Genomic DNA, 22518 nt, shown 5'->3' with positions numbered 1-22518 from the left:
CTCAGTAATAGGAGCTGGCCTGGGACATGTTACAAGTTCTAAACAAATGCTCTACAAGCCTGTGGGACACACCCAGCTGTGTGGTAGGACCGTCTGTGTGGTGGCTCTTGGATTAGCCCACATTGTGTTAATGAACTTCCACAAAAGAGCTGATTAGAAAATCAAATTCAGGAAGAATAAAAACAATTATGTCTTCCACAGGAGGCACAGTCGAACACATTAAGTGGAGGGGTACCTGGGTGGCTCAGTTGTTAAGCGTCCAGCTCTTGGTTTCGGCTCAGGTTGGTGAGTTCGAGCCCCGCGTCGGGCTCCGCACAGGTAGTGCAGAGCCGGCATGGGACTCCCTTTCTCTTCCTCTCTCTGCCCCTCCCTTGCTTGGGCTCTCTCTCTCAAAATAAATAAATAAAAATTAAAAAATGTTAAGTGGAAGATGACTTGTTGGGGCTTAATTTGTTCAATATGCTTAACAGTTCCTCCTCAAGTTCACTAGCATTAGACCTTTCCTAAAGGAAATAGAGCTCCCCAAAGCAGGTCAAAAATCAGCACTGTAGTTATTACCAGTAAACCGCAGGAGCTCAGACCTGGGACCTGTGAGCAGGTCTTCACACTCTTACTTGAAGAAACACGAAAATACGTATCATGCCAAAACTTTATGAGAAACTCCAGAAACAAATGTGCCACCAAATGGAAAAGTCATTTAATTCAAAAATCATACTTCCACTCGTTTCATAAGGATTGTCACATAAACCAAGCAAATGAAAGAAAGCCAAGTTTCAGAGGCCACTCGACAGGAACCGTATTGTCTTTATAGACAGCCTTAGTGACGCAAAAGCACATTTTTCAAAAAGCCTCAACATGGCAAGACTATTATTACTAATGACAGGGAACAAGTTCTAGTCTAGTCACAAATTACTTTTTAATGACAGAATTGGATTTTACACAGCAGTCAATATTCAATACTGAACTGAAGTTTAAAACAGTGCATTATTTACGGTTTAAAAAAATTTAAAGTGCCACTTTTAAGTACTTTATTGATATTATATCACACAGCACTTTGCAGTATACTCAAAGGTAGCCTAAATTAGGAGTTAAACATGCAAACAGTTTCTTCTCCAAAATATGGACAAAATGTCTTTGAGAGTGCTTGTGAGCGCTAGCCTAGTATTAGCGACTACAGGTTTAGGAGTTTGATCTGTTTTTCAACACGACTTTTAATAAGTGAATAAGGGATATAGCTGTAGATAGTAACCATTTGATAAATACGAAGTTTTAAAATGGCACTTAATTTACATCTTTTGTCATTTTTATAGTCAACAGCCTGCCGTTTCTCTAACTCCCAACTTCTAACTCTTAAAGGCTCCAAAGGCTCAGCAAATGCCAGCTTATGGAAGAGTCTGGATCTTTGCCTATGTAGATGTGTGCTTTACATACACAAACACATACTAATACGCAGATGCTTTAGAATCAACAGAGGAACTTCTTTTCACAGGTATAAGGTTGACCCTGGCTTCCGGATACCCAAGGTAGCTGTCTGTAGGTGTCTGTCAGGACAACTTTGTAGAAAGGGATGTACAATGTCTTGACCTCTCCGGGACCGCTCCAGGTAAATTTGACATTTTGATTATCAATACTCTGGTTCTGACTACGCTCAAGAGAATTTTCATATACTACTAACTGCTCTTCTTATATGGGACTGGGACTGTGCCAAGCCTTTGCTCCCTACAGTATTCCACCTTCTTGAAAGACGTTTCCGTCTTGTAGTGTCCTGGAAAACCTTTACGAAACTATTAGCTGCAAACTTCCTCTGTGATGTATTTTTCCCTATTAAGAACTATATTTATTTCTTGTAAAAACAATCCTAAGATCTTCAACGTGGTTCACCTTTTACTTTCTGTCTGCTCCCGGCACTACTTCACATCCAATACCTTTTCACCCAAGAATACAAGTGCTTCCATCGGGAGACCACATGTGAGCAAGGGCTGGTGGCTCTAAAGGACATCTGGATTCTCTATATGGTCTCTCCCTGTGCTGTGAGAAGTTCTTCAGTTACACAAGGACCGTAGGCGGTGAAAGGAAAAAAGCTAATTATTACTTGTCGGAGTCTTGTCTCAGGCATGCTGTAGGATTGTGCAAGGTTCATTGCTCTGCTGGTGTCATTTTGATGCTACAATTACAGAGAAGTGGTTCAGCACCCAGCAGATCAGCGTGGCTGCCAAACGCATTTGAACACAGGATACATTTTTTAAACACCAGCAAAGGGTGTGTCAGAGGACACCCAGTTGACTTAAAAGACATGTGGGGCAGGGTTGTCTAGGTAACTGATTACCATCAAGTTTGCCAGAAAATGACAGATAACTCAGAACAGAATACCCAGGACATTCCTTTTTAAGTCAGGGAGCTATTTGGTTTCTTCAGTGGTGGCTACCTACTTGGGTAATACGGTTGGTCATCAAACATTCTGCACTGCAACATGCTGTGGGTACCATGGTGGCCACTGCTGTACCTGGGACTCCTGTGTCTGTAAAACTGTTGGTCCCAACTTGGTTTTGGCAACAGAAGCCAGAGAATGAAAGGTGCCAGTAAATAGTCACAAATAAGGGATCAAATTACCTTTAGCCAATTATTTCTGTCTCCCTACCCTTCAACCATGGGTGCTTTGGCAGTCTCTGTAGTCAAGATGGAACTTCTGGAGTGACTGGAGTTGCTGTTGTCAGGAGACCTAGGTCATAGAAGGATTTCCCTCTGAGCTACAGGAATGCACGTGCAACCCTGGAGTCCTGGAAATGCCTGAAATGATCTTGTCACTAGCATGGCTCTGTCCTGCTAACGCCAATCTGCCAATACTTGATGGCTTATTTTCTTTCTCTTTGCCTCTCCATCCAAAAGAGCACTCAGCAAAAGGAGATGAACTAGAATTACACTGAATTTGTTTGGTCTGGCAGAGGTAAACACATAATGGCTGTAGAAATACTCAAACATTAAGTGAAAAACTGGCTCCAATTATAGGATATCAAGGAAGGCTGTGCTATGCAGGGTCCATCTCTATACACTGATTTTTGAAAACAGAAGAGAATATCATCAGTCTTGAGCAAGTCAAGAATTTACTCGCTTAGGGGCAGGGATTTGAAACTACTTCTTTCACAGCATGGCCTTCTGCAGCCATGGAATTCCTTGCGTACCCAAAGGAGGAGGGACAGACTGCTCATATGCCCAAGAAAAGATTCAGGCTCTGGATGCCTCATCCCAGGGCCTTACAAAAGAAACACAAGGTTCCTCGGAGAGCTCGGGGATCTTGGTCCATTGTCCTCCACTCCGGTACCTAGTTCATTCTTCTCATCTGCCCTCAAGTTCCCTATTCAGCAGAATTAGGGGCCGGGGGGCAGAGATGATAGAGAAGGTAAAATCTATTTTTGGTCTTCCAATTCCTTCCCTATTTGTTGGCTCATATTCTGAAAGGTTTCTCCAGTTCTGTAGCAAATGGGGAGGAGGTGAGCCTGGCTGGGGAAAGGAAGGAGAGCAGCCATCTGTCACATGCCCAGCATGGCTACAGGGAAGCTGGGAAGGGGTCTACCGAAAAATGCAGGTTGGCAACAGCTCCATTTCCCTCCAGCTTCAGATCAGGGCCAATTGAGGAGGGAGGGACAAGCTTCCGAGCAGTCGAGCTGGGGCCAAGTGTCGACAGCGATGCTTTAGTGAGGAGCTCCTCAAATCAGGGCCTGGGCCTTCTGCTCCCCTAGGTTAGCTCTAGTTAAGGTTCCAGTGTGGCAGGTGACAATTCGAAACGACAAATGTGTTAACAACAATATTTTGAGCTCTTTCTATTTAGGACGCACAGTGGCACAGAGTAGGCTTGTCCCCTCAGGCCCCGCTGAACAGACCCTTGAGCTGTCCAAGGTCTGCAGGGAGTATGTGGAGCCGGTTTGTGTATTCTCTTTCTTCTTGGGTTTGCAGTGAGAGCTTTCCCGAGTCCTCTCTTGGTCTTATCCAGTCTCAGTGCTTATTCCCTGATTCAGTGGTAGCGTTTTGCTTGCTGCTGGATGAGGTCCTGCACCACCGCTGTGTAAATCCTTGAGCTGATGAATGCAATCACCATATCTAAAATTTCAAACCATCTCTAAAGCTGTCACGGCAACCTCTATCCCTCTGTAGAGTTTTTCTCTTATTTTGGGGTTACAGGAAATGTGAGATGAACAGGAAGGGAAGTATTTAGGGGAAGGGAAAGCAGCAGTGTACTGAGGACCAAAGATCCTAAGAAGCCAGTTTTTCCTAGAACTTAAGACACACACAACATTTACAAAATAGCTCGGCCTCATGTATACAGCCTTAAAGATGTTCCAAGGAGTTAGATATAAGGAACATGAAACTATCCCAACACCTTCTGTCCTGACACCTTGGGGTACCAAGAAATACACCTGAGAAGAAACGTGGAAAACAAAATCTAACTCCTAGCCCCACCTATGTGAATCCTGAGCTGCTTCAAACTACCCAGCAAGAGTTCTTTGAAACACTCATTGCCAGAAAATGCTCTTTCTCTCTCCAAATTCAAAGCCCAAGAAAAGCTCAAAACACATTTGCATAAAGAAGACTGAACACCATCAGTGAGTCATGCCCACCAACCAGAGCCAGCAGAGAGTGTATAGAAATGTTTTCTCCTTTCTCAAGGCCAGAGAGGGGATGACTTGCCCCCGGTCGCTCCCTCATACACACACCTCTTCAACAACCAGAGCTTAAACGTGTGGAGCGACAGCGACTAGCTTCAAGAGTATCAAATATAAAACTTTGCCATATAATATTTCAAATCACTCTATTTACAAGTTTATCTTAAAAAAAAAAAAGTAAAAGATACAGTAATTCAACACAATTCAAGTTTTTCTCTTCTTTAAGCTTCCCTAAACAGGAATTCCAGGAGCGGGGAGCACTCTGGAACAATGCTGCCATTCCAAGGGGCTCCTGGGGAGCCTGACGGTCCGTCAATTTGGAGTCCGTCTGCCCAGAGTCACTCTTGCAAGGACATTCGAATGCAGAAGACACTGAGAACTCTGTTCTTTGAAGGCCAAGTGAATGTGAAATGTCCAGGCCCAACTTCCCCACCCCAGGTAATCTTCCAGAAGACCCCTTCTGGACCAGGAAACTCTCTTTCTCAGAAGGTACCCATTCCATCTTTCCATGCTTCCTGAATCACAATGGCTTATACTATTAGTCTTGTGCCTCAAAAGCCTGAGAAACAATTCCCTTTTTCTGAGTGGCAGTGAACACATATGTCCTTTAAAACTACAGGCCACAGGGTTAGCCCTGAAATCACCCCTGAAAGCCACCAGGGCACCAGTGCTCAGCAGCGCAGGGTACTGCCACGGGGCTGGTCAGTGAGGGACTACAGGCATGCGAGGGCAGGGGAAGGGACGGGAACGGGAGACCATGATGGAACAAGTCAAAGGGAGGATGTCACCTGTGGAGAAGCAGTATACTGCCCCCTATAAAGCATGGAAGAACAGAAATATTAAACCTGTATGTAATTTACTCTCAAGAGGTTACTAGAGTTTGCTCCAAATATATCCTGATGCTGCTGAAATTCATCAGAAAGGGAAGAGTTCCCAGCTGCCATTCTGTCTGCCCCGAGCAGACCATTCTAATTCCTTGCCCTTCTGCTTCAGGTTGTTGGAAAACCATTAAAAAAATGACCATAAAGCAGGGAGAAAAAAAAATATCATGCAAAAAGTGTGTTATTTTTTTGGTTTGGTTTCAGAGTAGGTTGGGTTGCCGTGGTTACGAGGTGATGGCAGCCCTCAGTGGCAGAGAAGTTCCTAGCTTGGGAGGGGGAACGTGGGGTGTGTGTGTTCCCCTTGCAAGAGGGGACTGAGCTGAATTCTGCCGATGCTTGGCGAGGCTGCCTGGAGATGGTGAGAGATTGCATTTTATGTAAACAGTGCCGTAACCCCTCTCCCTCCTGCATGCAAACAGACAGACCCAGCTGCCTGTAGCACTGTGGGCCTCAAGTATTTGGAGGTGGGGTAAAGAGAGTGTCTACTGTAAACAGAAGCAACGGGCCCAGCCTGGGTCTCAGAGCCAATGCCCAGCCCTGCCAGACTTAAGCTACACTGCATGCTCTTGAGGACTACTTACATCTTTCTTACTTCCTTTCTCAGAAGGTTGGGGGTTTGGATGACTGCTGAAACAAATGAATCCTCCCTATTTAGGGCGCTAAAGGAGAGGAATGGCTTTGCCAGCCGTTCTCTCGGTTATCAGAATCAGATGGTCTCCACTGTTGATTTCTTTCTGTTCCTTGCATTATCACCGCATGCCAGCTGCCATGGTCATGGGGATGGGTGCTCCAGAGTTCACAGAAACATTTGCGTTGACAGGTAGTAACCGAGTCAGTCACCCTGAATTTCTCAGTGGCAAAGAGAAACGGCCTCCAACACTGCAATCAGCGGTTGTCATGGATACCATGGAAAGCTCAGCAGGTCTGCTGGGGCCCACGGTTAAAAGAACTCCACGTAGTTCTCAGGGATGAGGCCAGTCTTTCCGTTCAGAGTCCCTTCCAACCAGCCAGGCTCCTGAGATGGATGAACTGTACAGGAAGAGGGGAGAGAGACAGCGAGAAAATGTTACAGATAGGGGAGGTGGTGGACGTGTCAGAGAACAAATGAGTGCAGTCGCCTGTTATGTTACATGTTTCCAGGACTTGTTTAGACCAGGGGTCCTTAACTTCTTGTGGGACATAAGCGTTCCAATAAAGGTCATTCTGAAAGTTCTCTATAACAAAAAAAAGGGAAATAGACACAGCCATTCAAAATTTTGCATACAATTTTTGGAGTTTCGTAGACTTTCTGAAGTTGCTGGCTTAAACTATTAAGAGGTGACAGATTTTTCCTTTTGAGGTTAGAAATCGGTTATGGTGTTCCATCCATAAATTTATCTAACCATCCATCCATCTATCCATCCATCCATGTACCCATCTATCTACTCAGTAATGCCTATGACCCAAGTGGAGTGCCCATGGAGGAATGCTAAGAACTAGTTTTTAAAGGTATCTAGTATGCATTTTACTAACCTAATTATGCATTTTACTTTCCCTTAAATCCTTACCCTCTGATTCTAATCTTCCTACAAATCTCCCCACCTTTCTTTGGGCAATCTATAGCCTTTGAATAGCCCCCTCTCTGTTCCGCCCATACCCTTTCTTATTTTTCTTTCCTGTTCTCTAGAATTTTCCTCCCTCCTACATACAAGACTCAAGGCTGTCTTCTTCCTCTTTCTCTTGTAACTTTCAAGATTTCTGTCTCTTTGATTTTTCGATATCCAAGAAATCTACCCCATTTCTGTGCTATCACAATCCATCTTCAAGGAGACTACTGTGATACTGTAAAGATTACATAAAATCCAATTGAGGCTGCAAAGTCCAATAGCAAGAAGAAAGAGAGAAGGAATCATGGGACCTGGAGATGGCAAGGGCATGGTGTTCATGCTTGTGAACCGGCAAAATACTAATCACTCTTAATGGGAAAGGCAGTGCATTTGCTCTTAATGTATTAGGAAAACTCCAATTTTCTGAGATTGTTCGTAAAGAATGAATTTTCCCCTATTCCCTTCCTAGGCTAATTAAGTGACTTCCTGAGCTTGTTTTAGAAAAGCATTTCCGCCCCCAATGCTACTACATAACTTTAGTTTCAGTTTGTAGGAAAAGAAGCAAGAACAGAAACCAAAGGAAGCAATGGGCAAGCAGCGAAAGAACACACATTGAGGCTTCAGGAAGGTCAGTGTCAAGGTAATCTTGAATGCTTCTTCAGGAAAAGACAAGGTCAAACATCTATCAGTTGGCCTCCAAAATGCTTACATAATTTCCTATCAGTAGGCTTCAGGAATAAACCAAAAATACTAAGGGTATTTTGGATTCATGACATCCACACAGAGGAGTCTGGAAGAGAAGAGCATGGGAGAATACAACACAACTTAAAAGCAACCTGGTCTCTCCAACAATGAAGCTCTCTCAACTTATCCTGAAGATACTAGCACCCAAACACCACTGCCTTCTGCCCAGCCATCCAGCTGACAATGTTAATTAAGATCACTTGAATTTTTTGTACCTATAAAGTGATTATAATAAAACTCCAGTGCCAGGAGCCAATATGGAGAAAGCACTCAGCAGAGAGCCAGAATTTGTCAATAGGAGATCCTGTATCATTTGACCAGTCATTTGGATGAGTCAACAAGGCTCTCTCCTGGTAAAATCTTGGTGAGCGCCTGATCTCAATACCCACTGAAGCTTTGGAAAACCTCAAATGTTCAAAAGCAAAACAAACAAACAAACTCACTCCCCAAAATAAAAGACCTAGAAAGAACAACCAAACAACCAACCAACCAAATACAACAAAACCAAAATAAGACCCCTCCCAGTTTACAGCAAAGCTCCTAGTTGAATGGTTATTCCACCAGATACATTCAGTCTCTCACTTTCAGACATTCTCCCTTCCTGGCCAGCTGTTCAAATGCAGCTCAGGTGCTGAGGTGCTAACAACTAAAAACATTAAAAATGGGATTTGCCGAGTAAGGGATGAATGAGAGAGGACAAAGGAGGCCCCTCCAAGCCGAAGAACAAGAGTTAGGACAGGGGACAGTGAAGCCTTCTGGTCAGACTGCTAACTCACTAGGGGCTTTGAGCTGGGCTTATTAAGGCCTGGCATCAAACCATGTGCATCGAAATCACCTGCACGGTTATTAAAACTGGGCCGCATGGCATACCTGTTAAAAGAGAATCCCTAGGAGTGAGGCCCAGGGATACGTATTTTATTTTATTTTTAAAGTAGGCTTCATGCCCAATGCAGGGCTCCAACTCACGACCCTGAGATCAAGACCTGAGCTGAGATCAAGAGTCGAACACTTAACTGACTGAGGCACTCAGGTGCCCCCAGGGATCTGTTATTTTTACCTTAATCACAGAAAGGTAAGGGTTATGACTTTTCTGTGCCCAAATGCCTCTGGAATGAGGGTGGTCATAAGAAAGTGCAAATTCTCACCTATGGAAGGAGAAGGGGAAGCAACATCAGATGCCCTTTGCCCTGCTGTTGTCTTCTGTCTCCCCTCCTCCCACTTCTCGACTCTGCTGAAGCCCTATCTCCTTCAGAAACACCAGCACGGAATCCAGTCTACCTGTTCCCTCTTTTCTCCAAACTCCTGGAATGCTCATAGCACATTCCACACATTATTCACGGGTCCTGTTAACACTGTTCAAATGTGTTATGCATTGCTTCCTTTACTAGTTTTTTAGGATGTTTTAGTCTGTACTGTATCACTCAATATTCTTCAATGACTCCCCTCTGTCAATTATGATAGAAGCTAACACCTAGAAATAGTGACTGGGAAGCAGCCATGGGCTGCTGAGGTTTGGATATGCGTCAATTTCTTTGATCTTAAAGATCGTAGCTTGTATCTTGGTATCCATATTTCACAAATGAGAAAATTAAGGGTCAGAAAGGTAAATTAATTTGTGCAGAATCACAATGGTATGACTAGAATTTGAACGCAGTTTCTTTGACTCCAGAGACCAAGCCTGTTATGCTTCTAATTCAACCAGAGAGTGTGGTCTTTGGGGATAAGAATGATACATATACACATACACATACATATGTACATCCCAAGTGGTGGGTCTTTTGCTAAGTGCTTTGCCTGCCTCATCTCCTTTCACCTTCAGAATGACTGTGGACTCAGTTCTGCTATTATCCTCATTTTACTGATAAGAAACTGAGGCTCAGAGACGTTGAGCATTTTGCCCCTAAATACACAGCTGGCAGATGATGGAGATCGATGTGAATCCGGGATATCTGACCCCAGACTCTGTGGTCTAACCACTACTGCTTTTGCCTAGCCCAAAGCTTTGGATATTAACAGTGTTCGTATGCACTTATTGAGCTGAACTCAGCCCATGCCCAACTTTCTGAACTACACCAGTGTCCAATGTGCCACATAAACACATGGAGCACTGCAGTGAGCTGCCTCAGCAGCTCTCCAGCCCAGCAAGCAAATAATACAAAAGCAGCTCCTGACGTGGATGTGCTTCCTGCCAAGCATCTTCAGCTTCATCCATCTATGCTCCACACACCCCTGTATACACAACTCATGCTCTCTCCTTTTCCTTTTCTCACTGTGGAAAAGGAACAAGCATGTGACTAAGGTCTCTAGTGGCTGGCTGTCTCTAAGGGAAGAAGCACTGGCTGGAAGAGGCACAGATCCCTGTGTAGGTGAATATATTTACTCATGTAACAAGTGTTTATTAAGCACCTACCCTGTGCCAGACACTAAGCTAGGACCTTGCACATGGTACAAAGCAAGCAGAAAAGATTCTGCTCTCGGAAAGGGGCAATGTATCAGTAAATAAGCACCTAATTTTAGGTAGTGATGAAGGAGGAGAAAGAGACTGGGATAGGGATGTGGGTATGGGAAGGAGCTCAAAAAGCTAAAACCTAAATGATCTAAAGGAGCTAGCCAGGCAGTGGGTAATGCAAGTACAAAGGCCCTAAGGTCAGGAAAAGCCTGCTATGATTTCAGAACAGTGGTCTGTAAATTTTTCTCAAAGAACCAGTCTGTAAATGTGTATCTCTACTCAATTCTGCAATTGTAGCACCATGGCTAACACGTAGACAAAAAGGCATAGGTAGCTATGTTCCAACAAAACTTTATTTACAAAAACAGGCAGTGGGCTGGATTTGAGTAGCAGGTCATAGTTTGCTAACCCTAGCAGAGAACACAGGGAAAGTGTGCGAGGCTGCAGCGTATCAAGTGAGGAAGGGAAGGGCCAGGGGGCAGGAACAAGACCGTGGAGACGCCGATCAGCAATTCTCGGAGGACCAGGAGGCCACTGGGATAGGTGAAGGAGAATAACATGATGCGATTTTCTTTCTTTTTTTTTTTTTAATTTTTTTTTTTCAACGTTTATTTATTTTTGGGACAGAGAGAGACAGAGCATGAACGGGGGAGGGGCAGAGAGAGAGGGAGACACAGAATCGGAAACAGGCTCCAGGCTCCAAGCCATCAGCCCAGAGCCTGACGCGGGGCTCGAACTCACGGACCGCAAGATCGTGACCTGGCTGAAGTCGGACGCTTAACCGACTGTGCCACCCAGGCGCCCCCATGATTCAATTTTCAAACATCGCTCTGGCTGCTGCGTAGGGAAGGGTTATGGGGGCAAGATTGCACATGACAAGTCTGTGTTGGCAGCAGGTGGAAACAGCTGGGTGAGAGATGGAGGTGGCTTGGGCTTGTGTTTGGATTTGGCAGTAGGCACGGCCGGGGGGTCCAAAAGACTCCACTGAGGACCCTCCTCCACGACCCCACTGGTAGAGCAACCCATGATCCCCTGGGAGGATGCTCTCTGTCTCTGAAGGAAACCTGGGGCAGCCCAGAGTGGGTCTTACACTTATGCCGGATCCCATACTTTGGCAATGAATGGATCCAGCCCATCTCAAATCTTGATCAAATTGTCCCAAGAACCCAATTTTAGTGAATGCCGTGTGCATTTTCCAGGTATCGCTAATCACACTGCCATAAAATGACTAATGTTCTTGGGAACACGAGTTATTTCTCTTTCTCTTTCGTTACTAACTGAGGTGCTCTTGGTGAAAAATGCTATTTCCTAGTAGGCTGGCAAGGGCTGACAGTGGAGTTATTTCCGAGTAATGCACATCCATTCCCCACTGCACAAAGTCCCAAAGCCGACTGAACAGCACAGCTCACATTTGCAGCACAGGCCCCTGGAATCCAAAGGCTTGGAGATTAATCATTATGAAACAACAGACTTTCCCCTCAGGGTGCCCCTCCTTCTTCTTCCTCCTCATCCCTTCTTCTTGATGCTGAGAAAGACAACACACACACAACTCCCTAAGCCTGTCATTAGGAAACTTCCTTTCAATTGGTCTGATGATTCAATCTGACAGTTACAGAACATCCAACTTAAATGGCTCTTACCTGAAGTCTCCACCAAGAAACTAGCAGGAGATAGAACAAGGGAAGTGATCTCTGCCTAACGTGCTAACCGTTTTTTCTCCCCTAATGCCCAGGTAAAGGGAGGGGGATAATGGGGTATACGCAGTGTTTTGTAAAAATCGGGCATGATAAATATCACCAGCCAAACCAATCTAAACAGAGGATTCACATGTTGTCAGATGGAGGCAGGTGGCAAGGTGACATGGTACAATCCCTTTGTAAGAACACTCTGGCAGCTCCTGAAGCTATTAAACTGAGTTACCGTGTGATCTAGGGGGCCCCTCCCCCACCTAGGTCTATCAACAAGAGAACAGCAAACACAGGTCCTCACAAAGATCAGTACACAAATGTTTACAGCCGCATTACTCCTAACAGCCAAAGAGTAGAAACAATCGAAATGCTATCAACTGACAAATGGATAAATAAAACGTGTTATACCACAGGAGGGAAGATTACTCAGCAGTAAAACGGAAGGAAGTCCTGACGCATGCTACATACAACAGGGATGAGCCTTGAAAATACTATGCTGAGTGAAAGCAGCCACTGACAAAAAGCCCACATGCTGTATAATTCGGTTTACATGAAATATCCAGAGCAGGCAAATAAATAATGATAGAAAGGAGATGAGGGGTTCCCTGGGCTGAAAGGGGCAGGTCACGGCATATGTGGAGCATGACTGCTGAAGGGCACAGGGTTTCTTTTTGGGGCAATGAAGATACTCTGGAATTAGATGGTAGTGATGGCTGCACAACTCTGAATCTACTGAAAAACCATGGAATTGCACATTTTAAAGGGGTAAATTATATGGTATGTGGATATCTCAATACAGTTGTTTGAAAAAAAAATACAGGAGGAGGGTGCACTCAAGAAAAAGAGTCACAAACAAGATGCACACACACATCCACATACCTTTTGAGAGTTAAAACCAACTCTGTCCCTGAGATCAGGGGTCCTCTCTGCAGTCACAGTGAATGGCTGATAGGGACAAGGCAGTCCCTTGCCCACAAGAGCAGTGAACTGGAGTTTAGAGGACAGACTTTAAATTCTGGATTCACCCGTAAATGTGGCAATCTCTCAAATCTTGCTCCTCTACAGGCAGAAGCCCCACCCCTGCTGACAGAGTAGGACACAGAAGCCTGTGCACGCGGCCTGCTCTGGTTTGTCTGTTGTGAGATCTGTGTCATGTGATGGCTGAGCTGTGACTCTACCTAGGGGCCTATTCGGACCGGGCACGCTTGTCAATGACATGGCTTTGGACAGCCTTCAGGGGACCAGCTTCACCTCAGGTCAGCCTGATTACTCCAGCTGCTGACAGGCAGGCAGCTGGGATGGCTGTTGGTATACTTTGGTATGCAAGGCACCCCGATGAAAGTTCATGGAGCAAAGGTTTAATTAAGGACAGTGCTTTTTGGGCTTGGGGAACCATAAAGGAGGACGTGGGCCCAGGAGGTCACATACAGTTAACACCTTGCCCCTGTCCCTACTGGCTCAGAAGGTCCAAGTGTGACCTCTGTGACCTGTTCCCCAGTCGGTCCCCCATGCCTGATTATTATCTCTGCCACGGTGAATGCATGGGCTGGGCACACAGAGGGGGCAGTCCCTTCGTGTGTGAATGCCATCAAGGGTGTCCCCAGGAGTCCATCTCTGCTCTGGCTTAGAATGTGAGGCTGGTAAAGACAGCCACGACTCACAGAGTCAAGGTGTAATGCCTACTGCCCAGCCAAGAGCCAGGCCTGGGTCATATCAGGGAAAAAGGTAAACACATCACTGTGAACTGTCAGAACAGCAGGCCCTTTACCTAGGACAGGCGAAACGATGACAATCATCCTACTAACAGTGTTGAATGCTTAATATGTGTTGAGTACTAAATATATGATGTGTGTACCACTCCACTCTTCCCTGCAACCGTCTGTTACCCTGGTACGACAGAAGTGAGGCACAGAGAGGCTGTCACTGCTTCAGGTCACAGAGGCACAAACCAGGACTTGTGCTTTGGTGGCCTGAATCTAGAGCTCAGGCTCGCCAGTGCTACGTGGGGGCCTTGGCTGCCCTGTATTTCTAGGTCTCAGGCAGGTGGCAGGAGGTGTGATCTAGGCCAACGTGAGGCACTCAGCCCTGAAGGGGAGTGCTTGGGCAACCTGCACTCACTCAGCCTTGCTCAGGAAATTTGCCACCACCCCACCTGAAGTCAAGAAGGCACCCCTAGAAAATGTCCACTTCCTGAAATCAGGCAGCCGCTCTGGGCTCCTCCTTTGGGCAAAACAAACACACCCTTTCACCCAAGCATCCACAAAGACGAACCCTAAAGGAGAAGTTCATCTGGCAAAAATCTCAGCAATAACAGAGACTCTGGCTTTTTCCCAGAAACATGATTTTCTCTTAGGTAAATGGTTATGACAAGTCATGGCATCAATAGTCACTTAAAAAAAAATACTGCCTTTTTCTTGGTTTAGGGAAGAAAACAAACAAAAAGAACCAGGAAAAGGTACATCGAGTAAGTACTAGTTCCCAGTTCTATGGTGCAGGTGCCATGAATCCAGTTTCACACCAGGACACCTGAGCAGGACAGCTGGCAGTCTGCAGAGAGATGTGACTTAGAGAGTCTACTCTACACTTCCCAACAGTTCGGGGGAGGGCACGCAGGGCTGCAGCAGGGCTCATTGACACAGAGGTCTCGGGGTACCCTGCCATCTCAGAGACGAGCCTCACCTCCTCTGGAGGGTGAATGCCACTGAACCCAATGAGAAATTCTGTACCTCAGTCTCTGCCCTGAGCTGACTACTTACAAGACTCCTGTTCTCTGCTATGTTATCTTCTACCCTCTGTACAGCCCCCAGACTCTCAAAGTCACTGCCAAGTTGCTGGGCTGAGTCCTGTGCAGGTACAATCCACTTTTAACGTCCAAAACACTTCCATGAGGTTGCCTCTGTCAAAGTGAAGGCTTCAGTACACTGTCCTCTCGACAATGCCTCCGCAAGTCCTGCTGCTTCTCGCGTATTTTGGGAAGAGACCCCAGGGAGCGTGCACGCGCGTGTGCACACACACACACACACACACACCCTTCTTTTCAGTCTTACCCATTCAATGAGACTGTCATTTTTTTTTTAGGTAGGAACTTTGAAAACTGCAGTTATTTATTAGCTTCCCCCCTCCCCCCGCCGCCGCCCAGATCTGTGCAAAGGGATGAGAAACTCACCATTGTCGAAGACTGTGCCTGCTGTGAACGAGAGTTCTGAGTCATGTTCAGCTTTGCAGGCATATAAGGCTTTTGCCTTCCGGAACGGTGTGCTGTGTGAAAACAGGAGTTATTTAGCAGTATTTTTAAACCATCTGAAAGCCCCAGATATTTAATCTCTCTTCTTCCCCTTCCCTGCAAGCCACCTAGTTATCTCTTGTGGCAACAGTCTGACAAGACAGCCAGATGGCAAAACATGAGGTGGAAGAGTTGCAAAGGTCACGAGAGAAAAATGAGAATTATTCAGAGAAAAGCTGTAAGCCCTGAGAAACCACACGCCTTGTGGGGTCACCTCTGTGCCACGTTAAAACTCTGCCTAGGTGTCAGGACACCTGAATGGTGGGAGTGCAGGCTGGGACCCATTTTTGGAGCAGGAGTAGTTTGGGAAAAGGGTGGTGGGGAAAGGGCTTCCTACTTGCTCTGGAGAACACTCCCAAAAGACCTTGTTGAAAATTGGCAACGCTCAGTGAGTCAAAAAGCAGAAATTCTAACTAAGCCATTTTTCGGCTCTAGGCCATGGGCTGACATTCGCTCTCCCAGATGTTACTTATTTCTCTCATTGGGCTGGTGGAGCAGGATTCCAGAGGTGGAACTCCCCGACGCCCGGGGTAGGGCAAGGAACAGACAAGGTGTGTGTGTGAGCAGTTACGTGAACGTGTGTGGGGAGTGTGGAGAGGAAGAAGGGGGAGGGAACAAGACATATATACGTGCATCAAAGTCACCGGGAAGCTCTTAACAAATGCAGATATCTGGATTCTATACCAACCTGCAGTTATAAATATAGTCATCAGTATTTTTGAAAAGCTCTTCAAGTGACTCTAGTGTGCAAGAGAGCTGAGAACCACGGTTCCAGAACAGGGGTTGGCAAACTCTTGCTGTAAATGGCCTAGCAGTAAATATTCCAGTCTTTGTGGGCTGTATGGTCTCTGTTGCAATTACTCAGCTTTGCCTTGTATCATAAAAACAGCCATGGACATTGTGTAAATGAATTCGTATGGCTGTGTTCCATCAAAATTTTACTTAGAAAAAACAGGTAGTAGGCTGGATTTGACTGAAGGGCCATGGATTCCTAATTCGTGTTCTGAAGAGTAAATTTTAAGAAGTGATAAATCCTATTACCACCTATCAATCTTTGCTTTGATATCCAGTAGTTCCAAATGATCAATGGACTTTTCAAGGGTCATAATAGAAATGACACTTAACAGTCAAAGTTAGCTCTTTATTTGCTAAAAGTAATCTCTTCTATCTCTAAGACCTCTGAAGAAGCACATTTAGGGGCTCCGGGGCAGAATAACAAAAGAACAAGTAGGTCCTCTGGGTTAAGCAACTATTCCAGGGATATAGTATTTACTTTAGCTACATTTGACTAACAGAAAGCCTCCAGGAGTCAGTGGAGCCAAACACCCTGGGGCACACTGATTTCTAGTGGCCAAATGAGGTTTAGCTGAGGAAGGGCTGGTCTCAGGTAAGCCCAGACAACATCAGAAGAGGCAGAGGTCTTGGGTCATCACGAAATTGGTACTTCTGAGTCACCAAATCCATCCTCCCTTTGGAAAAGAGGAGCCATGGATGGATGGACACCTACACTAGGACCAGGCATCTAGAACTTCTAGTCTTGGCTCCATGAAAACTGAAGGAGATAGCTTAAAAGGTCTGCTGTGCACAAGATCAGAATAAATGAGTATCCAGAATTTGTTGCTAGGCACAGTTTACTGTTCTTCTCCCTGGCCTTCTAGTAGCCCAGAGATGGAAGCCAGGTGGGAGAAAATTGGGAAATGGGGAGAAAATGAAGTGGGTCTATGTGGAATGAAGGAAAGAAGAGCCATCATAATTCATTAGTTTCAACTGGAAAACAGCTCTTCTGGGATAATTGTCATTAAAGTCAGAATGGAGTCTGGGACAAGGGGCATATTCTGTGATCTAAGTGAACCAAGTATGCATATTGTCAGCAAGGGCCAAACATCCATTGTGCAACTTTCCATGGAGGGGAAAAATGTTTGTTTTGGTCTTTGTTTTTGAGGCAGTGGGGCTGAGAGGAGGAGTTGCCTGGTTGTAGAAAGTGACAAAACAGCCCAAACCCCATATTGGCAGGCAAGGAGAGCCAGGGAAGTGGAAGGAGAATCCGGTTGACATTAGCCAGAGTCACTATCCCTTAAGGACAGGGCAACAGGAGGTGGGTGAAGAACAGAGACTGGGGGCAAGAAAATCAAAGGCGAGGAAAAGATCATCTGAGGCAAGGCTCTTCCAGGGGATTCTCATAGAGGTTACTTATTAACTTCATTAAATAAAGGGAATGGGACAAAATGGGCAAACCAGGGAAGCCAACTGGGGTAATCTGGCAGAAGAGAGCAGAGGGAATGGTCTCAGGTGCTGAAGATTATTATTCAAAAGGAATAAATTTTCCACTAATGTTAAGCTTTGGGAACTGAATAAAGTGACAATGCAATAACCCATTAAAAATAAAAACAAAGATCAAGAAAGGGCCTTGCTTTTTTCTGAGATTAACAGTTGACTGACCATTTAGGAGAGGGTCTTTTCTCCTGAGATGTCCTCCCACTGCTGTCCTCGGGACTAGGGCCACCAAATAAAGGATAAGACACCCAGTTAAAAAACAACTTCAGATCAGTGGGAAATGCTCTTTTTAGTCTAAGTATGTCCCAAATAGTACATGGGACATACTTATCATAAGAAACAGCATTTGCTGTTTATCTATAATTCAAACATAATTGGATATTCTGTATTTTCATTTTATTTGCAAAACATTTGCCAAATCTGGCATCTCTATCAGGGGGCAACTCTTATCTTTTTAAAAGTTGGTCAGCCCAACCAGTCCAGTGTCCTATGCCATATTCACTGTCAAAAGCCCCAGCAGTTTGCTTTAGGTAGAGTTCCTACCAAAACAGATCCAGTTGGCAGGAGGTTGTGTTTGTAGGCTTTGGCTCTAACTAAAAAAATAAAAACTCCCCACCAAGCACCTTTGGCTCTTGAGCTCCCCGTTCCCTGCGGTGCATCTCAACATTGGACACAGAGAGCCTGAGGTGTGTTCAGCTGCTCCTGTAACAGCGCCCTTCAGACCTCAGCTGGCCTTCAAGGGCATGAACAAGTTTGGAACCTTCTGCTAGTTCATTTTTAATTTTCGCCTCTGAGCATGGCACAAGGCCAGGAAAGCACTCAGAGGAGCTTCCCTCAAATGCCCTTGCAAACCTTGCAAAATGACAAGCCACTCTCCATCAGATGACACTACAGGGAGGTGGGACCAGCTAGACTGGCAGGATGCAATAGCTTGATCATTTAGGCACAACTGCCAGAGGCTACTGTGTAAGTGGAAGTTATGGTTTAGGCACTAGAGATTTTGTAGGGGTGACAGGAAAGGGAAGTGGGAAGGGAATATGCCTCCAGTACCCTTCCTCTGCTGTGCTGTCAAGGCCTCTTCCTTCCTGAGCTTCAAATTATATGCCTGGTGGAGGGGAGAGGGAGCCACTTCCAGAGGAGACATTAAAGAGAAGTTCATGGGACCACTTATTACATCTAATTAAGTAGTTATTTTCCAAGGGAAGGAAATCTGAAGCTTCACACTATGGAGGTGGGTGTGGGGGAAAGGCCCCAATGGACCTGAATGATAGGTGTCCACCCCCATTTCTTGGCTGCATACCGCAATGGCAACTAGGGGATTTCAACCCTCTTGGCTAGTTCTGATGGGCTAGCTCCCAGTAGGGTCTCTATCAGTGCTCACCTCGGCACACATACTTAGCTCAGTGCCAGTCAATTCCAAGCCCTAGTCGGCCTTTCCTCTTTCAAAATGGCAGCTTCCTCAAGTGTTGTGGATTAAGATTGTCCAGATGGTGCTACTTTAATGGTGGTCAGAGTGGGCAGTGCTGAATAACCATGACCCCAAACACATCACGGTAGCAGATCCTATTGCCAATCTCGAAATACTTTGGGAGATGGAGAGGAGTAGTTAAAGAAAAATACCTGGAAAATATGTTGGGTGATGGAAAGGAGTACAGAGGAACAGATGTTGGACAGGCAACAGGCTGTTTCCCGAAACTCAGAGACACAAAAAGTGGACACTCCCAAAGCAGAGAATATGCCCACATTTTTAGCCAAATGATTCTATCATCCTGAGTCCCCCAGCCCATTCGGTTTAAAGGACCAATGTTTTCAAGGTTTTACTCTCCTTTGATCAAAACGAAGGAAGCATATTCTTCTAGTGACTGGGCCTATCCTATGAGTAGGGAGGCATATTGGAAGGTGACTGCCCCAGGTCTCTGTAGTTTGCTCTGGTTCAGGTCTTCATGGAGCAATCAGGCATCTAACCAGAAAGGTTAGATCCATGCCATATCTCGTGTCCTAGAAAGTTAATGTCTCCCCAAGCGCCCAGAATATGTCTAAGAAATAATGAGGAAATAACTTAAGTTTCAGGAAAATATGATCTGAATTTTAACCTTATTCCCAGGGTGAGGGTAAAAGAGTATATGGAAAAGCTATCTTTCCCACCTTCCAGTGCAAAGCTAGATAGAAAACCAAGAACAGCAGGCCAGGCTCTGGGGCTGGGAGTCGCATGGAACCTTAGGTTTGGGGGCACCCGTATGTTTGGAGGAAAGAGTGCTGGGTTGAGGACAAGAAGTCCTCTGGATGGGTGCTCATCCAGTCATGTGACTACGTAGTCACCTCCCTGTGCCTTAGTTTTCTTTCTCTGTAAGAGGTTTCAGGCCATTTCTCTTCCCATCCTCAGATGGGGATGGCATGAAATAATAGATTGGCAAGTACATGGAGGAAAATAAATATATACATCTGTATATATAAATAGCATGGGTTTTCTTTTTTTTTTTAAAGTGAGGCTAAGTGTTGTCAATTGTTTAAGCCTCTCTGCTGGACCCACCCCTCCAGGAAAAAAACAGATATGAGAAAAAAGATGGACAAGAAAATACTGCCAAAGCTCCAAATGCTTATGACGCTATGTAAGTAGGCTCTACATTTTGGTTGTCTGCAACCAGAGACTAAGTTTGAGAGAGATATAGGCTTAGGATCTACATATCAGAGAGATCCTACAGGATCTTTATTCACTGATTCTTTTCCTGGATTTAAATAGCTTCTTTTCTCTAGAGAAGTATAAAGAATGAAGTGTGGATATTCTCAAACCAGGGAAGAGGAACTAGATCAACCCTCAGAAAGAGGTATTGCCTCTTCCCATGAACACTAAGGGTCCATGAGGCATGGAGATCCGAGCAGGCTGGGAGCATGCAGAGGGCAAGAGGCAGCCCTCGACGATTTAAAGAGCAACCACTTCCCATCTCCATCCTTTACTCTGTGTTACCTGCGTCTCTTTCCACTTCTCTGGTCTCAGCAGCTAGGTGTCACTGCTCATGGCCAATGGTCCAACCCCACAAATAAAAGTTGTGTTATGCTACCCGAAAAACTTAAGGGAAGAAAAGGCCAGTAAGTGTCTCAGCACTGTTCCCTCTGATACTATCTTATACCAAAGCACAGAGAGCCCATGATTCTGAGAACCATCCAAACAGGAGGCCGTTGAGGAGGCACTCTTTCCCCAAACTCCAGGCATCACGGATTAATTCAGAAACTGGAGGAAGGGTTCAGAAAGGCGTGGAAAATGCCATGCTGGTTCATGCACATAGTCCCTCCCAGCTTCAGTCTCTTAGGCTGGAATCAGAGGAGGGTAGAGGCTAGTCCCCCCCCACCACTGTCCCTGACCGGCTTTGTATAAACAGGAATGGATTGGTCATCATCCGTGATTTTACCTGGAGTCTTCACGAACCGCTTCTTCTGGCCTGTCAAAAAGCAAGTGCAGGTTTGGATGGCGGGGAACAAAGTTGACGAGGAGGCTGAACACTGCATGAAGAGAGGACCAAGCCAATGAGAGAACAACGGCAGCAACAGAAAACCAAACAAACCCTGCAACAGACCTGATGGGGGATGAGTCGCTGGACGTGGATGAGGTGGGCATAGGGCTGGATGGCGCCGAGAACATGGGCCAAGATGGCGAGAGGGGTGAAGTTGGGCTTGGATTCGGGGGGCTGCAAGACAGAACAACCAGAAAACTTGTCAGCACACAGGGAAACCACAATGGGAGCACGAGGTTCATGGGAGGCCAAATGATGGGGAGCTGGAGCAGAAGAGGGGCACCGAAGCCCAGGCTGTGTCATCAGCACCAAGTCACAGGTCTCCAGACCTCTGCATCTTCCAAGCAGCGGCTCTTCTGCCGTTCCTTGGAGCATTACTGTGTCTCTCTGACCTGCAGAAATTCTTTCTAGGTCACAGGAGCATCTTCAGTGGTGTCCACTGTGCCCTTGCCCCCTGGTGGAAGACGCCCTGGGCCCATGTACGTGAGCTCCCACTCAGACCCTAGCACCGGCCTGTCTGGGGCGGGGCAAGCTTCTCAGAGGCCTTCAGCCTCCACTGCTATGTGAGTGGTTCTAAAGTTGTGTCTCAGCAAAAATGACCATTTTTCTGGGCCACACGGGCCATTCAGCCAGGAAACAATTTCCTGTTTACATTTTTTAACTAAATGGGCTGTGTGCCACCGGAGACTTGGAAATCCACTGCATCAGAAAAACGATAGCACATGGAAGACGGGTCTGGACACACACCTCTCAGGAGAGGACATGTGATTTTAGGCGGCTCTGCAGTCCCCCTGGGGTTTGCTTTCCAGGCGTGCTCTCTCTTTTCATGGATTTTGGGAATTTTGATGCTCTAAGAAAAAGCCCCAGAAGGAAGGCAATGAAAACCTAAGGAACTGAAACCTTCAATCTGTCATTTTGTTCTTTGATGGGCAGCTGATCAAAAGCTTGGAGAGGAAATATTAAAATTACTAAAATACAGCTTGTGGATTTTAACTGGTCATGCTAGCTAGCCCTTTGACTTATTTCCACAAATTACACAAACAAACAAACAAACAAACACACAGCTTTAGCAACTCTGTAAAATCGCATTAAGTCACAGAGAGCGCAAAGACCAATGACTGACAAAACAATGTGGAGATCACCCAGCCACAACACCACCTGCAGTAATGAGCCTCAGCCAACTGCTGGAATGTTCAGTCCAAGCACTTCAGAGAGGTGAAAATGACAGCAATCCAATTCCACTGGAACAGACTTTCTAAACATAGTGGGATTTAGCAAGAATGCATAAATGTCCTACTTAATGGGCCATTCTCAATTTAGACATGTGGCCCAATAATGGTCCTAAGTGCCTAGGGTTGCAACATACATTCTCATGGAAATACACAGTAAAAATTCATCACATGAGCTCACCAGAAATCCACAGACTCCTTGAATGAAACATTTATT

At 45.7% G+C, this 22518-nt stretch overlaps 1 protein-coding gene across 7 annotated transcripts in view; it reads right to left on the bottom strand.

The window, feature by feature from the left end:
• Nucleotides 1–675: 675 nt before the first annotated feature.
• The window catches only part of ARHGAP26 (Rho GTPase activating protein 26), a 423740-nt gene continuing 401897 nt past the window's right edge, over nt 676–22518 (bottom strand). The window contains exons 21-24 of one of the 7 annotated variants that reach the window (XM_045492304.1): nt 21136–21246; nt 20971–21000; nt 15173–15264; nt 676–6568 (exon numbers count right to left, since the gene is read on the bottom strand). In XM_045492304.1, coding sequence (XP_045348260.1) covers nt 6480–6568; nt 15173–15264; nt 20971–21000; nt 21136–21246 — 322 coding nt within the window. In that variant the 3' untranslated portion in view covers nt 676–6479. Of the gene's footprint in view, nt 6569–15172; nt 15265–20967; nt 21247–22518 lie in introns of those variants that run through there. The other 6 variants (XM_045492297.1, XM_045492321.1, XM_045492312.1 and 3 more) reach the window with 6 other exon arrangements.

This window comes from Leopardus geoffroyi, chromosome A1, assembly GCF_018350155.1.
Source record: "Leopardus geoffroyi isolate Oge1 chromosome A1, O.geoffroyi_Oge1_pat1.0, whole genome shotgun sequence".
NCBI lineage: Eukaryota > Metazoa > Chordata > Mammalia > Carnivora > Felidae > Leopardus > Leopardus geoffroyi.
This window is presented reverse-complemented; position numbering and strand designations above follow the sequence as displayed.